Genomic DNA, 14,577 nt, shown 5'->3' on the forward strand with positions numbered 1-14,577 from the left:
TTAAATGAGGGGCACTTTATTGAAAAATACATGGATCGATGACTGAGAGCTTAAGTTGGGCCATTTTTTTTTCAAATAAATGTATAACTTTGTTCATTATAATTTTAACTTTATATTGTTATCTTTGATTACGCAGAATATGACATCATTTTACCCAGTTTTATTCACCCTTCCGGGATTTCAAAGCGTAGTCTCGGTCATGCACACTATCCGAGAACGCATGAAATCACATTTACGGCCTTCGATGAATTCCATCATTTGAAACTCGAGCGAAACGTCTGGCTTATGAGGCCAGGTCTGGACGTCGAGTACCTTCAGGGAGACGGTTCTATCCGACGAGAACCGCTGCGGACCAGAGACTGCCACTATTTCTCCACCTCTCTCACACATGATAATTCTTCGGGAGCTTTCAGCACCTGCAATGAATTGGTATTAATTGATTAAAGTCAAGATAAACTGTACAAATTGAAGACATGCAAGGTTCGTCGTGTACATTGGTTTGAACATTACAACAAAGCAGTCCTAAATAACCACACAGGAGCAGAGCAGACATAGAGCTAACTATATTAATCAAAAATTATTTGCGAAGGATAGATATCCCGACAAACTGCAACGAATGTTTCAAGGCTTCAGGGAAAACATTATTTCAACTCATTGAGACGTGCAAGAGACTATAGGAATAGTATATGCTACTGTTGTGCAGCACGTTGCACTTTTTTATGTTGGCTCTATATACACATATATATATATATATATATATATATATATATATATATATATGTTGCGAATTCACGTATTGGCTCCAATAGAACGAAGAATCAAGAAATAAACTAGTAATGCATTATTTCGCCAATAAGAATGAGTTTATTGAACAACTCAAATTTTCGGTGGCCTCCACCTTCTTCAGGAGTCTCGACGGGGAATGTCAATACCAAAACATAAATTGAACATGAAGAGCGCGCACTCATATACACAGAATTGGTTGCTATGAGAGTGTGTACCCTTTACAATGATGTTGCCATGTAGACGCAATGTAGTCAAGGTACCCCACGCATAAGGAGGAGGACATTAACATGTTTATTACGTAACAATGGTGTTCAATTACTTTGTATTATCACATGTTATGATATCGACATATGTACTCATCAACGTACCATAAGTTACAAAATTAGGTTAAAGAGCGCTCCAACAATTAAATTGTTTCATGACTTAAAATACAAAAATCATCGGTAGGAAGAAGTCGGTATAATAATTCCTGTTAAGAAACAGATGAAATCATCAATTACAAAAGCCACAGTTCGGTGTCTCACTGAAATCTAAACAGATTTGAACATGCAAGTGTGAAATTGATTGTCTCATACAAATGAGTAATATGATGACAGTGTGAATCCATCTTTAGAAAATAATACAAAATAAGAGTAAATTGATTATTAAGATGGAGACATGAAATCATAATATTTGCTATAATTCGTCATAATCTCAGACAGAATAACCAATTGATTTCTCTATCACAACACCCAGTGGTAGTGAAACAGTTATCAATTAGAAAGATATTTAAAAAAAAAAAATCTTATAATCCTTGTCATGACTTCTTCCTCTCTTTAACGGAAGAATGAGTAACCGTTTAGACTGGATAAATCCCTGTTCAACCCTTCACCTTGAAAGCTCTTACTTTTCACGATCACTCGTAACTCGGCGAGTTTTCTTTCCTCTGCTGATGTGTATAACCTCCCCCGAAAATGCACACTCTGACATCCTTCAGTGAGTGGCCGGGGAGGTTGAAGTGGAGGGTGACATTGTTGAAAATCTCCAACAATGTCACCCTCCGTCCACAGAGACTTACCTGCGATTCCAGTAATGTACTGTATTGTCTGATGTGTGCACAATGCCCTCACGCTGTCTATATCGGTGAGACCAGCACCAAATTCCGGATGCGCTTTAATAATCACAAATCGTCCATCCTCAATGAAAAATCGGAACGACCTTTCCGTTGCCAAACACTTCGAGACACCGTCGAGACTCCTGAAGAAGGTGGAGGCCACCGAAAATTTGAGTTGCTCAATAAACTCATTCTTATTGGCGAAATAATGCATTACTAGTTTATTTCTTGATTCTTCGTTATATATATATATATATATATATATATATATATATATATATATATATATGTATATATATATATATATATATATATATATATATATATATATATATATAATATATACATATGTATATGTCGTTCGTAATTACTGACCTACTGGCCTGCCTATATCATCCAGATTTCATCTGCATGTATGCACAATATCTTTTTTTTTTATCCTTTTTATTCCAGCGTGGTGTGCTGACGATCAAGGATGATGTGCTGTACGTGGAACCTCTCAAAGATGACCACGCGCAGAGAGTTCGCAGGAGTCCATCGGAGACGTCTCATCCTCATCTCATTTACAAACGAGAAACAATCAGCGAACATGAGGCTATTTCATGTCCCGTTTCAGGTACGAAGCAATCTTTTCATCACCTTTGTAGTTTGTAGTTGTAAATGTTTTGTAGTTGTAAATGGTTTGTAGTTGTAAATGTTCCAAGACATATGTCCAATGTTGAACACAAAAAAAAAAGATATTGAAAGACAAAAGCAGGGAAATTATGGTTTCGTAGGTTAGAAAATCACAGGATCATCATGTCTTTATTGGTAGAGGAATGCTACTGATGTTACTCATAATAGTGTCGTATTATTCAAGTTAAAGGGGTAATATGGGTTTGACTGAGATGGGGCTTCAGGTTTCCAGTTTTCTTTGTGAGATAATGAGAAATCACTATGACATATGAACGAGCATACAACTATTCTAAGAGAAAATCAAAGCTTATTTGATGAAATTTGGTTTTGAAATGGCTGAGTTATACAAAACAACGCGATCATAATAAAAGGTAGGGCCCAACTTTAATTAAGAACGATTTGGTTCACTTAACTTTGAATTCCTCTTGTATGCTCGTTAATATTTCATAAATGGTTTCAAATTATCTCACAAAAAGTTAAAAGCCGAATCTCCATCTCAACCAAAATTAAATCATCCCTTTAAGCCTTTATTAAGAAAGAACCTACGGGGATGTAGAGTATGAAGCTGAACAAAATGTGCGTCGTGAGTAGTCTATCGTGCATAACCCTTTTACTTTTTTAGCTTAATTCTCTTTGAAAACCCAGTGGTACATTAAGAAAACTTGGCATAGAGCATTCCTAGGGTAACATTTGCTAAATATTTGCAGTTTGCTGAAATGTGTACTATAGTCCCCCCCCCCCCCCCTTCCCGGCCTAACACACACACACACACACACACACACACACATACATACACACACTGCAGCCACCAAGAATCTGGAAAAAGCTGCTTCTCTTATAACCAGAGGTAATAGATCTTATTCGATGATATGAGTACTTACATTGGTGATTGTAGTTCCATTTACTTTATGACGGTTGCGAAATGGCTCCTCAGGATCAGGGGAAATCAAGTTGGGACCTAACTTCAACACTTTCATCTTTTTCTTGGAAATGCACGAGTGAAATTTTAGTCATCTTGGTAGATATTTTCACTAGGATGACACATTGCATATTTGTGCAAGATAATGGCCAGAATGTCTTACGTGGCATGCGTGGGACGCCCGAGGTCCCAAAATAGCAAATCAGAGAATTTAAAAGATAAAGCCAAAAATTACTTTGATTGTTTTGGGCATATCTATATGGGATGATTACCTTGGGGCCGATTTTCATATGTTGATTTTCCCCTAGAAAACACATTGTCATAATCATTTCATCTTTTTACAAACTTGGCAGGTATGAATTGCCAGTGTGATAAAATGAAGAAATGGACACCATTCCTTCCCGGAGGTCCCCCCCCCCCCTTCTCCCCGAGACAGAATCCTGTAAATATATTTTAAGGAACTGCTATAGCATTCAAATTTGTATAATCCATCTTTCATTTAATTCATATTCATTTGTTTCTTTTTGTTACAACCTGCAGGGTTGAATGATTAAGTTAAGAAATGAAACTGCCTCCTTAATCTTCTAGTAATCCTGCATCATAGGAATACGCGAAACATGTAAATTACGAATTACACAAATACATATGATGATGAAAATAATTCCATACACATTTACATAATGTAAATACCAATAAAAATTAAAACATCAATATTGTGATTGAAGGAGGAAGAAATCCAATCACCCACGTGCACTCAACAAAGAATTGAGAAAAAGAAACGAAAAAAAAAACCCCCACAACAACTCTCGTCTAACTCTTATCTGTTGACCTCAAGCTCTACTCTTTAATTTATCAAACATCATCATAATTATTCTGATAACATCCCCCCTTTTTTCTGATACTAATAATTCAAGGAATGAGTATGTCGGGTATTGTCGGAGGTGGAGGAAGTGTCACTCCTGCGCCCGAGAATCCAACTGTCTATAACGGCCCGGACCTCGGCAGAAAGTATGTGGAGGTCTTCTACCTCGTGGACAGCTTGGTCTACCAAGACTTCGGGGTAGAGACAGAGAGTTACGCAATGACCATCATGAACATTGTGAGTCTAAAGTAAAATTGACCACGAGAGTTGTTCGTTAACAACCCAATGAAAAGACCCCTTGAAAGCAGTTGCGAGATTGATCATATTTTTTTTATTTTTCCTCAAAAAGTTTGTCCCCCCCCCCCCAAGTTATGTAAAGCATTTACCTACACAGGCCTATATATATAGTGGCAGCAATGGGCTAAAACTGAACATGGCGGAGTAGTGCAAGGAGACTTCAAACAATGTATTGGCAACAAATCTTGCTCCGGGGACGTAGCTGCGATGTGAGTTGCAACCCCTTTATTAAGTTTTCGGGCTTCGCCCTCCGTCAAAATTTAATATACAACTACAATACGCAAAATCAATCATTAAAAAAAAAATTAACCACGGTATAAATGCTGCTGCATTGACAGTTGTTGCTATTTATGGTTGGCATGTGTTTTTAAAGCATGCGCAATTTCAACCCCATCTAGTACTTCCTTCATTGTTGATGCTATGGAGTTTTATATCCTTTTTTGTCTTATTCATTGCACAGAGCACGGTTTAGGAAGATTAAGTGCTTGAAGAGACCCTCTACTTCAGAGCCTTTTTTTCTCAATAAGCGCTTTTGAAGAGTGTTCGCTTTCTTTCCATATCTAAATTTTTAGATATGTTAAAAGAGTCCATTTGAATTGAGTTGTACATTATTTTAAAGCTTAAAGTCTGCTCTTTCATAATCTGCCCTAAACTAAAAATCCATATCTCGAGACTTCATGTTGGTTTTGTGACGCAAGGTCACATTTATGTTCATAATAATATTTCCAGGTTTAACTGTCTTTCTTTTTTCTTTTCTTTTTTTTTTTTTTTGGGGGGGGGGGGGGTTGCTACAATATTCTATGCTTCAATACTCTATACCTGTTATAGTGTTTTATAATGGTGTTGATTGTTATTGTTTTTAGCTCACCTGAGCCGAAGGCTCAAGTGAGCTATTGCGATCACTCTTCGTCCGGCGTCCGTCGTCCGTCGTGAGTCGTGCGTAAACTGTTTACATTTTCATCTTCTTCTTGAGAATCCTTCGACCGATTTTCACCAAACTTGGCAGGTGGCATCCCTAGTCGAATGGGATTTCACTTTGTTCAATTGGGCACCATACCCCACCTGGGGGCCCCAGAGGGGCTCAACCCCCCCCCCCCCCCAAATTAAGGAATGTTAGAAAATCTTCTTCTCTAAAACCAGAAGTGATAGAGCTAAGTTAATACTATGAGTTAGTACATTGATGACTGTAGTTTCAAGTTCGTTCATGGCGGAATCATGGATGCCCCCTCCCCTTTGGACCCAGGGGAGGGGGTGGGGATGGGTCATAATGGAGCCCAAATTGTACATTTTCATCTTTTCTTGGAAATGCCATGATGAATCCTCACCAAACTTGGCAGGTAGCATACCTAGGGGGACAGAATCTCATTTCCATCAAATGGGCACCATGCCCCACCTAGGGGGGGCCCAGGGGGCCTAACTTTGGGCCTAAATTGTAAATTTCCATCTTGAACCAGAAGTGATTGAGCTAAGTTAATACAATGAGTCAGTATATTGATGACTGTTGTTTCAAGTTTGTTCATGGCAGATTAAGGGGTGCCCCCCCCCCCCTTGGGACCCAAGGGAGTTGGGTGGGATGGGTCCAAACAGTGATGTAAATTGTACATGTTCATCATCGTTGAAAACCCCTTAATGAATATTCATTAAACTTCACAGGTATCATGCAAGGGGGTTTAGATCTCAATTTGTTCAACACGGCACCATGCTCCCCTTGGGGGACCCAAGGAGGCCTAATCCCCCCCCCCCCCATTAAGGAATATTTCTTCTCTATAACCAGAAGTGATAAAGCAAAGTTACCTTGAGTTTGTACAGTATTGATGACTGTAGTTCCAAGTTTGTTCATTGCAGATCCAGGGCTCCCCCCCCCCCTCGTCTTGGGGGGGGGGGGACCTAAATTTTCATCTTGCTGAAAACAAAATTATGTATTTTTATCAAACTTGGCAAGTAGCATTCCTATGGGGATAGGATCTCAGAGTGTTTGAATGGGCACCATGCTTTCCTTGGGGGCCCCAGGGGCTCCAAGCCTCCTAAATTAAGGAATATTCATATAATATTGAATGGCCTCGAGGGAGATACCAGAAAATATTGCCCAAACTCTCAGTGCGGGCAACATTTATCTGGTATCTCCCTCAAGGCCAGTCAATATCATAATTATTACCTACCCCCTAGGTAAATTAGGAAAATATGTGAATACGGCTATACAATATGATATAGATCAAGCCACATTTGACTACCTGTAGATCATCACCAGCATGTCGAATTATTGAAAATTGTTCATCAATGTATATCATTCAACTCCAACTTCAAAGATACGTATGTAGTTGTAACAGGCGAACTTCAAACATCTGAACGCTTTTACACTTTATTTTTGCTTCTGTTTAAATTTGGAGAGTTGTAATAACTGATGGTTGAGCAAATGGACTAGTCATTGTTTGACGCTGCTGGAAGTGGAAGTTGATTTATCGGCGTTCTACTGCGGTGCGTTTAACCGACACGCAGCGACGTCCTTGAATGTTTTCTCTTCGTGGTCGATCGGAATGTTTACATGTAAAGTGAATGGCGAAACCCGGAAGAAGCAAAATACCAACGAATATTGACTGCTGGCCTCCACGACCCTCCAAAATACCAACTGCAATTGCCTCGCAAAACTACCTCGTATAGTAACAATCAATAATATTCTTCTCTAGAATCAAAAAGTGATAGGGCTTTAAGTCTTTTTTTTTTCCAAACTGCATAATCCAATGTTCTATAAAGTACAGTGTACATGGCAGGTATTTTACCAGTGTGATGGAATATGCAAATGGACACCAGCTCTCAAAGCTACCCCCACCACAAGTTTCAAATGTTCTCAGCTAAGAGTCTGCAAGAATGCACGGAAGGTGAACTTCCGATACTCAGGTGAGCGCGAGACCCCCGGGTCTCTTGTTCACTAGTGAAATCTATTATTGTACGATGTATCTTAATGTCACAGGGCTCTGTCGTAAAGCAGGCTCCTCGGTTCTGAATCAAATACTCTGTGAATTTTAAAAGACGGAATAGATAGATAAATGAAAAATAAATGGATTGTTTAAGTAATATTCATCCGTACTTCATAAAGCACATTGTGCATGCAACATATTTTAAAACTAGTCTTCGACATGATCTTTCCATCTCATGGAAGAGAGTTATGTTATTGGCCACTACGAAAAATTTAGCTTTGATCACAAATCTGATAGAAGTTGTGTGTATGCGTATGTGTGTGTGTGTGTGTATGTTTGTGAGTGCTGTCAGATTTATAAAGTTTTCTCTTTGATAATGTTGTAAGATTTCTGCAGAGAATGATCCATTACATTATTATAGGTACAAGAATAATTCTGATTACGTCTGGAACCTCAGCAAGAAATAACCGACGAGGTGTCCCTATTACAATGAAGGAGGTATAGGGGAGCTAGCCTAGTACTCCTTGATATAATTAAGAAGAAATTTTTTAATAAATGTATAATCAGAAATGACGTTAACAATAGATCTTTCTATACATCTCTTCCGAACTGTTTGCTGATATGGCATCATTATGTCTGTGTAGATGAGTCGGAGATTTTTCGATCCCAGCCTGGATGTTGACTTACGCTTCTCAGTTGTGCGATTCATGATCGCACCCACAAGTACGCCATCGGTGAGATATCCTGCAACATTCGTTTTTTGGCGTCACTAGGCTGGCGTCACACTGTCACGAAATTGACACAAGATGGCCTACGAACATGGAATTTTCAATTTAGGCGGAGTTAGCCCCGAACGTGGTTAAAAGCGCGTATCAAAAGCGAAAACAAGTACAGTATTTTTTTAGCCCCACGAGAAGACCACCGGTGGTTATACGGTGGCTTTAAGATGCCCTCACAAACATATTATGGATGTTTATACGATTACAGCTGAGTTTGAACATTTCATTTATCGTGTGTCCATCTTTGCTCAACTTCGGAACAATGGGACGCCTGCTTTTACAGAAAGAATCACGGTTCACTGATTTTTACATTTGGTTAATTTTTATAAGGAACCTTAATTGCTTCAGTCAAGATGTGCGATAGGTGTAAGGAAATTGAGAACTAATGATGCACCATCCTTCATTACAAATTATTTCCTCTCTTTTTACTACAGCCTGTCTAGATTAGATATACATGTATACAAGACATTTATGTGTCATGACGGCACCTATAATAAATAAATACAAAGACATACTGTAAGTGATAAGGTAACTTAAATTCATAATATCTCCATTTCCGACATGTGTTCATTAGTTTGATATCATTATATTGCATTATGTTTAACACTGTTCGTTATCCACAAGACATAGTAGAGGTTGTGAATTATCATCATAAACGTTTGTGGGTTTGTTTGTTTGTTTGTTTGTTTTTGAAAACTACAAAGAAGTTGAAACTTGTGTTAGTCTATATAAGATAATATAATGAATTGTAAAAAAAAAAAAATGACATCAATTCAAATACTTTTAGTACCGCCATCATTTTGCTCGTAATTGCTCTATGAGAATGTGTTCATCCATGCTTCGGGAATCGTTGTCTTTATCAATTGTTACATAGAGGGAAAGTATTAGTCGTGGTGTCATTTTGAATTTTGGACACAAATTATGTATAATAGAAGAGAATAGCTTTCAATTAAACAGCATATTCAGAGAGAAACCACATCATCATTTGCGTAACTTAAGTGTCGATGACCTTCGTCCAATTTTTCAACAGGCCACCACTGTGAAAGGTGTTACCACGACTTTTACAGTGACAGCAGACGCATTAAAAACCTTGAATGACTTCTGCAACTGGCAGGCCGACCTAAGTCACGACAATGACACGAATCAGGACGACTGGGACTTAGCTGTGCTCTTTAGTGGGTCTGTCTGCTTTTACTATCAGTAGAATAGTCCAAATTTCAACATAAATCTATCAAAGAAACTCTGACTTTTAGACATCAAAAAGGCACTCAAACGGATCAAAATTTGAATCCAAATGCTCACCCATTCTCATTTATTTTCGTACTGTACTTTATATTGATTCTTCCATAATACATCCTATACGCTTGCTATCATGGACTTGGACAGTGCATATATCTTTTTTGTTTCCTTTCTCCTTGTTTTTTTTTTTTTCCTAGGGAGGATATATTTCAATCCAGCTCATCCAGTCTCCTCGGGCTGTCGAAGGTGTCAGGAGTGTGTGATCTGAAATCCAAGTGTTCGGTGACCGAAAACAATGGACTGCAAGCCGGTATTGTCATGGCGCACGAGACTGGTCACTCGTGAGTAATTGTTGCAGGTTTTTGCAATGTTGTTCATACCTCAAACATGCAAAACTAGGTAAAGTTGATAATTACACGCATGAAACATGCTTGGTTTTAGATTATGGGGTATACATGAAATATTTTTGGGACACATTATGATTTGCCACTCCGGGTTTCCAATGTCTTCTGAAACGGTTTGTCCTCTTGAAAATGGACTGTCATATGGCAAGGTACTCGATGTATAGTTCAGAAACAGTCAGAGACCCAACGAAACCTAACGTGATACCCCGAATAACGTAATAAACATGGGCTCGAGATCAGGCTTCAGGGTCTGCTAGCGATTCAGTCCAGCTAGGACAACGCAGCTACAACGCAAGCAGATACGAGTAAAAATCCAATTTTCTCTGGAAAAGTAAGTATTGTTTGTGCTGAATCGCTAGCGGACATTAAACCTGATGTCGATTCTGTTTTTTCACGTCATCATATAAAATGATTTTTGAAAGTGCCCCACAGGAATTCAGTGAAAGTATAGTCCAAATGGTACGAAAGTCCAAAATGCCAAGACGTTCGCACAAAATGACAATTACTTAGCAGTGGACACTTCACATGATATCTTATATGTCATTTACTATTGTTTGTGTAGTTGCAATATATATGTATATATATATATATATATATATGTATATATATATATATATGTATATGATTATATCGAAAAAAAGCATGTGAACAAATAATATCCATGATATGGAAAATAAATGATTGAAATCAAGTGAAATGAGTGAAATGAAGTGAAATGATCTGGCTACTACCAAAGAAAAGACGAACCGTGAAACCACTTTAAGGAACTATAACTTGGAACTACTTGAATTTTTACAAATTGCCCTCCTACATATTACGATGGATAACAACATGTCCGGGCTCATTCTCAGGCATTGAAGTTTTCACTGGTTAGCGCGTTTCTGAAAATCTTGTGTGTGTTTTCCCCCTTCTTTTTAATCCTCGGTTCTCTGAAAAAAAATGGAAAAATCTTCAAAACTCATGATAAGTTCTCATGTATTTTTATGGTCATTTGTGTGTAATTCTGATAAGCTTTCCATTGCGATCATTCACGCATGACATGATCTAGGCGCATTTTTGTGAATTTTACATAATATTAAATGTTTGATCATGCCTTCAGAAAAAGACGATGGAATAAGTTTCATGTCGTATTCGGTATATAGGCCTTGCATGAACGGCAAGTCATGTGTGATTGTATCGGGTGATTAATGGCAGTCAGGCTGTCATGACGCACTCGTCAAATTTCTTTCAGCTCACCTGAGTCGATAAATCGTCGTCTTCGTCCGTGGTGAGCAATTTGTTGAAATGGTTGCTTGTTGTTGTTAACATAAAAACTATGCTTGTTTGTTGTTGAGATATTTAGCTTGTCATACGCGCCGGGATCGCTTCACTTCGTCACAAAGGTCCGTTATTTAGAACTTTGACCACCCCCCCCCCCCAAAAAAAAAAAAAAAAAAAAAAAAATCTTACTTACGGGTCTGAACCCTTTTTCTTTATTGCACATACTAAAGCAGATAGATTATACATATGAGTTCATGTATCATTATGTAAAATTGGATATTACGTCATCTGATATCAAATATTTTTTTGCGTTTGTTTGTGCGTTCCTGCATCAAACTGTATAGTTTCAATCTGAAAGACAAGACAGGTAAGCAAAATCATCAGAAAAAAAAATATATTATTGGAAAGAGAAATCCACCTGAACGTAGGATTGTTGTATACGTGGATTACTCCGGCAAAAACAAAACAAAGCAACAACTTTTAAATCAAAATTAGTCATTGATAAAGAAAAATAAAACTTGAAAGAGAACATCATACGGCTACATACAACAACGAACATACAAATAAACAGAGACAAACACACTCAGAGAGGTAAAGATCACAAAAGAAAAAGGGATTTACAAGAGGGAAAAAGGAGGCAGGGGAGAGGGAAAGGAAAGGTGCCAGGTAGAAATGTCAGAGGTAAAAATGTCAGAAGTAAAAATGTCAGAGGTAAAAATGTCAGAGGTAAAAATGTCAGAGGTAAAAATGTCAGAGGAAAAAATGTCAGAGGTAAAAATGTCAGAGGTAAAAATGTCAGAGGTAAAAATTTCAGAAGTAAAAATGTCAGAAGTAAAAATGTCAGAGGTAAAAATGTCAGAGGTAAAAATGTCAGAGGTAAAAATGTCAGAAGTAAAAGTGACAGAGGTAAAAATGTCAGAGGTAAAGTATGTCAGTGGTCGAAATGTCAGTGGTCAAAATGCCAGAGATAAAAATGTCATTGGTAAAAATTTAGACGTAGAAATGTAAGAGGACGAGGTAAAATTGCCAGAGATTTTTTCTTCATGTTTCTGACACCCTTCTCGCAACACGCGCTTTCCGTGCCTTCTCCTGAAAATGCATAGGGGAGACCGGGGAGAAATGGGACACGGGAAGAAACATGGGACACTCTTGTAATTTGAAAAATGCTCGGCCAATCAACAATCCAATTATATCAGTAAAAAGATGAGCCTCGGTTCACGTCAAAATAGACATATTAGCTCTACAGGTAAGTTGAAAAAAAAAGTTGTTTTTATAACCCCTTTTTGTTACTTTTTCATTGTGTCTTACTTTCTTGTCAGTAAAATATCAAACTTACTACATAGATCTGGTAGGTCCTATGCTATGTTATTTGGTAACTTAGTAAGTGTGCAAACTTCTGAAAATAAAATTACTTGATAACAGACATGCAGGTATGAAAAATTGACAGGGATTTTTTATTGTTTCTTTTTCCACTGGGAGAAATTTAATAGGACAGTGCTACTTTTCTCCCCGCGGCACATGTAAATCCTACTTGTGTAATATCAATTTTATTGCTGTGAAATAGAAAACTTTAAAGAATCCTTATATTGCGCACTTAAGATTTTCTCCTGCTTAAAGTACTCGGAGTTGGCCTATATTTTTTGTCCCAAATAACAACTTACAAACAAACCTACCATTTCCATACCATTTTTTGTCATAAATGATATAATGGCATCTTCAACAATCTATTATTCTATCCCAATTCGTCTCTTACAAAAAGAAAAAAAAAAACCTGTTCACAAATTTTTCCCTTTTTGTCTTATATCTTATGTAAAAGGTGTTTGTTTTATCAACAGTCTATACTTTGTGATAATTTTACAGATTCGTAAGGGTTTAACAAATCATTAATTACACGAGAATGTCTAATATATACAGGGGTATCACTAAATACTTTACTATAAACTTCAGAATCTATAGTACATAATTATGATCATGACCTAGCTTGACAAAATATTTTAAAAGTTACAAGGAATCTTTCATGATGATGCAAAAATGCCCCATTTCTCCCCGGTCTCCCTTACACTTTCCTGCATTTTTTTTCTCGCCGATACCCTCTGACATAATTAACTCTGACATTTTTACCTCTGACATAATCTCTGTCATTACTTCTGACATTTTTACCTCTGACATTTTTACCTTTTACATTTTTACCTCTGACATTTTTATCTCTGACATCTTTACCTCTGACATTTTTACTTTTGGCATTTTTACTTTCGACATTCTTACTTCTGACATTTTTACTTCTGACATTTTTACATTAGACATTTTTACTACTGACATTTTTATCTCGTACATTTTTATCTCTGACATTTTTACCTCTGACATTTTTAACTCTGACATTTTTACTTCTGACATTCTTACCTCTGACATTTTTACCACTGACATTTTTACTTCTGACATTTTTACCTCTGACATTTTTACTTCTGACATTTTTACCTCTGACATTTTTATCTCTTATATTTTTATCTCTGACATTTTTACTTCTGACATTTTTACATCAGATATTTTTACTTCTGGCCTTTTTACTTCTGGCATTTTTACCTCTGACATTTTTACCTCTGACATTATTTCACCGAACCAAAAGGAAGGGGGGTATGGTATGGTATGGTATGGTATTTATTTCCGTATAAAAATAAAAAACGGGTGGATTGCCGATATTCAGCGTTGCCAACATGGCAACGCTGTTCTTCCATGGGGTTTACATACAATGAGTACAATATTTATGGACACGTACAAAACGAATTATACAGACATGCGGGTGGAAACACATACAGTAAAATGAGGGAGAGAAAAAAGAACAACCGATAACAGAAAAATCTTAAAGGTAATTAGATATAACAATGACCAAAGCAAAATATGTTTAGATATAAAATGGAATGTTTGAAAGTAAAATCCTGAAATATATCTATGCAGTGAAAGAAAAAAACAGATTGTTATAAAATAATTACTTTGATAAATTTAGATAAAAATACGTAGTAACAAAAAAAAAGTAACTGGAAACTGTAAAATGCTTAGATAAATTTATGACAATTTAAGAAAAGTAAAATTCGTGGCAAGTGATATGTCAATTTACGGAAGACTGAAGGTGAGGTATATAATGATTGTATCGAAGTCAAAGAATGATTATTCAACGGATAAAAACAAGTACAATTTGTAAAAAGTTTTAAGAAATATTTTGAAATATGGAATAAGTTGGAAAGCTGACTCAAAATTTCAGATGTCATGAGTTTTTAGAAAAACGAAAATAATGAAATATCATTAACTGATACGGATTGCATACAATATAAATACTTATTTACATGCGGTTAA

At 36.9% G+C, this 14,577-nt stretch overlaps 1 protein-coding gene across 1 annotated transcript; it reads left to right on the forward strand.

Moving 5' to 3' along the window:
* Nucleotides 1-285: 285 nt before the first annotated feature.
* Nucleotides 286-9,910, forward strand: LOC140240636 (A disintegrin and metalloproteinase with thrombospondin motifs 1-like). Its single transcript, XM_072320390.1, has 6 exons — nucleotides 286-429; nucleotides 2,333-2,495; nucleotides 4,388-4,572; nucleotides 8,192-8,281; nucleotides 9,357-9,505; nucleotides 9,763-9,910. The coding sequence occupies exons 1-6, from the start codon at nucleotides 286-288 to the stop codon at nucleotides 9,908-9,910; spliced, it is 879 nt and encodes a 292-aa protein (XP_072176491.1).
* The last annotated feature ends 4,667 nt before the right edge of the window (nucleotides 9,911-14,577 follow it).

Source organism: Diadema setosum, chromosome 17, assembly GCF_964275005.1.
Source record: "Diadema setosum chromosome 17, eeDiaSeto1, whole genome shotgun sequence".
NCBI classification, from domain to species: Eukaryota; Metazoa; Echinodermata; class Echinoidea; order Diadematoida; family Diadematidae; genus Diadema; species Diadema setosum.

Bases quoted from the DNA above. Each gene is read 5' to 3' on its own strand.
- LOC140240636 (XM_072320390.1), top strand. From the start codon at position 286: ATGAGGCCAGGTCTGGACGTCGAGTACCTTCAGGGAGACGGTTCTATC. The intron at 430-2,332 runs GTATTAATTGAT...TTTTTATTCCAG, and splicing joins TCAGCACCTGCAATGAATTG to CGTGGTGTGCTGACGATCAA. The intron at 2,496-4,387 runs GTACGAAGCAAT...TAATAATTCAAG, and splicing joins TATTTCATGTCCCGTTTCAG to GAATGAGTATGTCGGGTATT.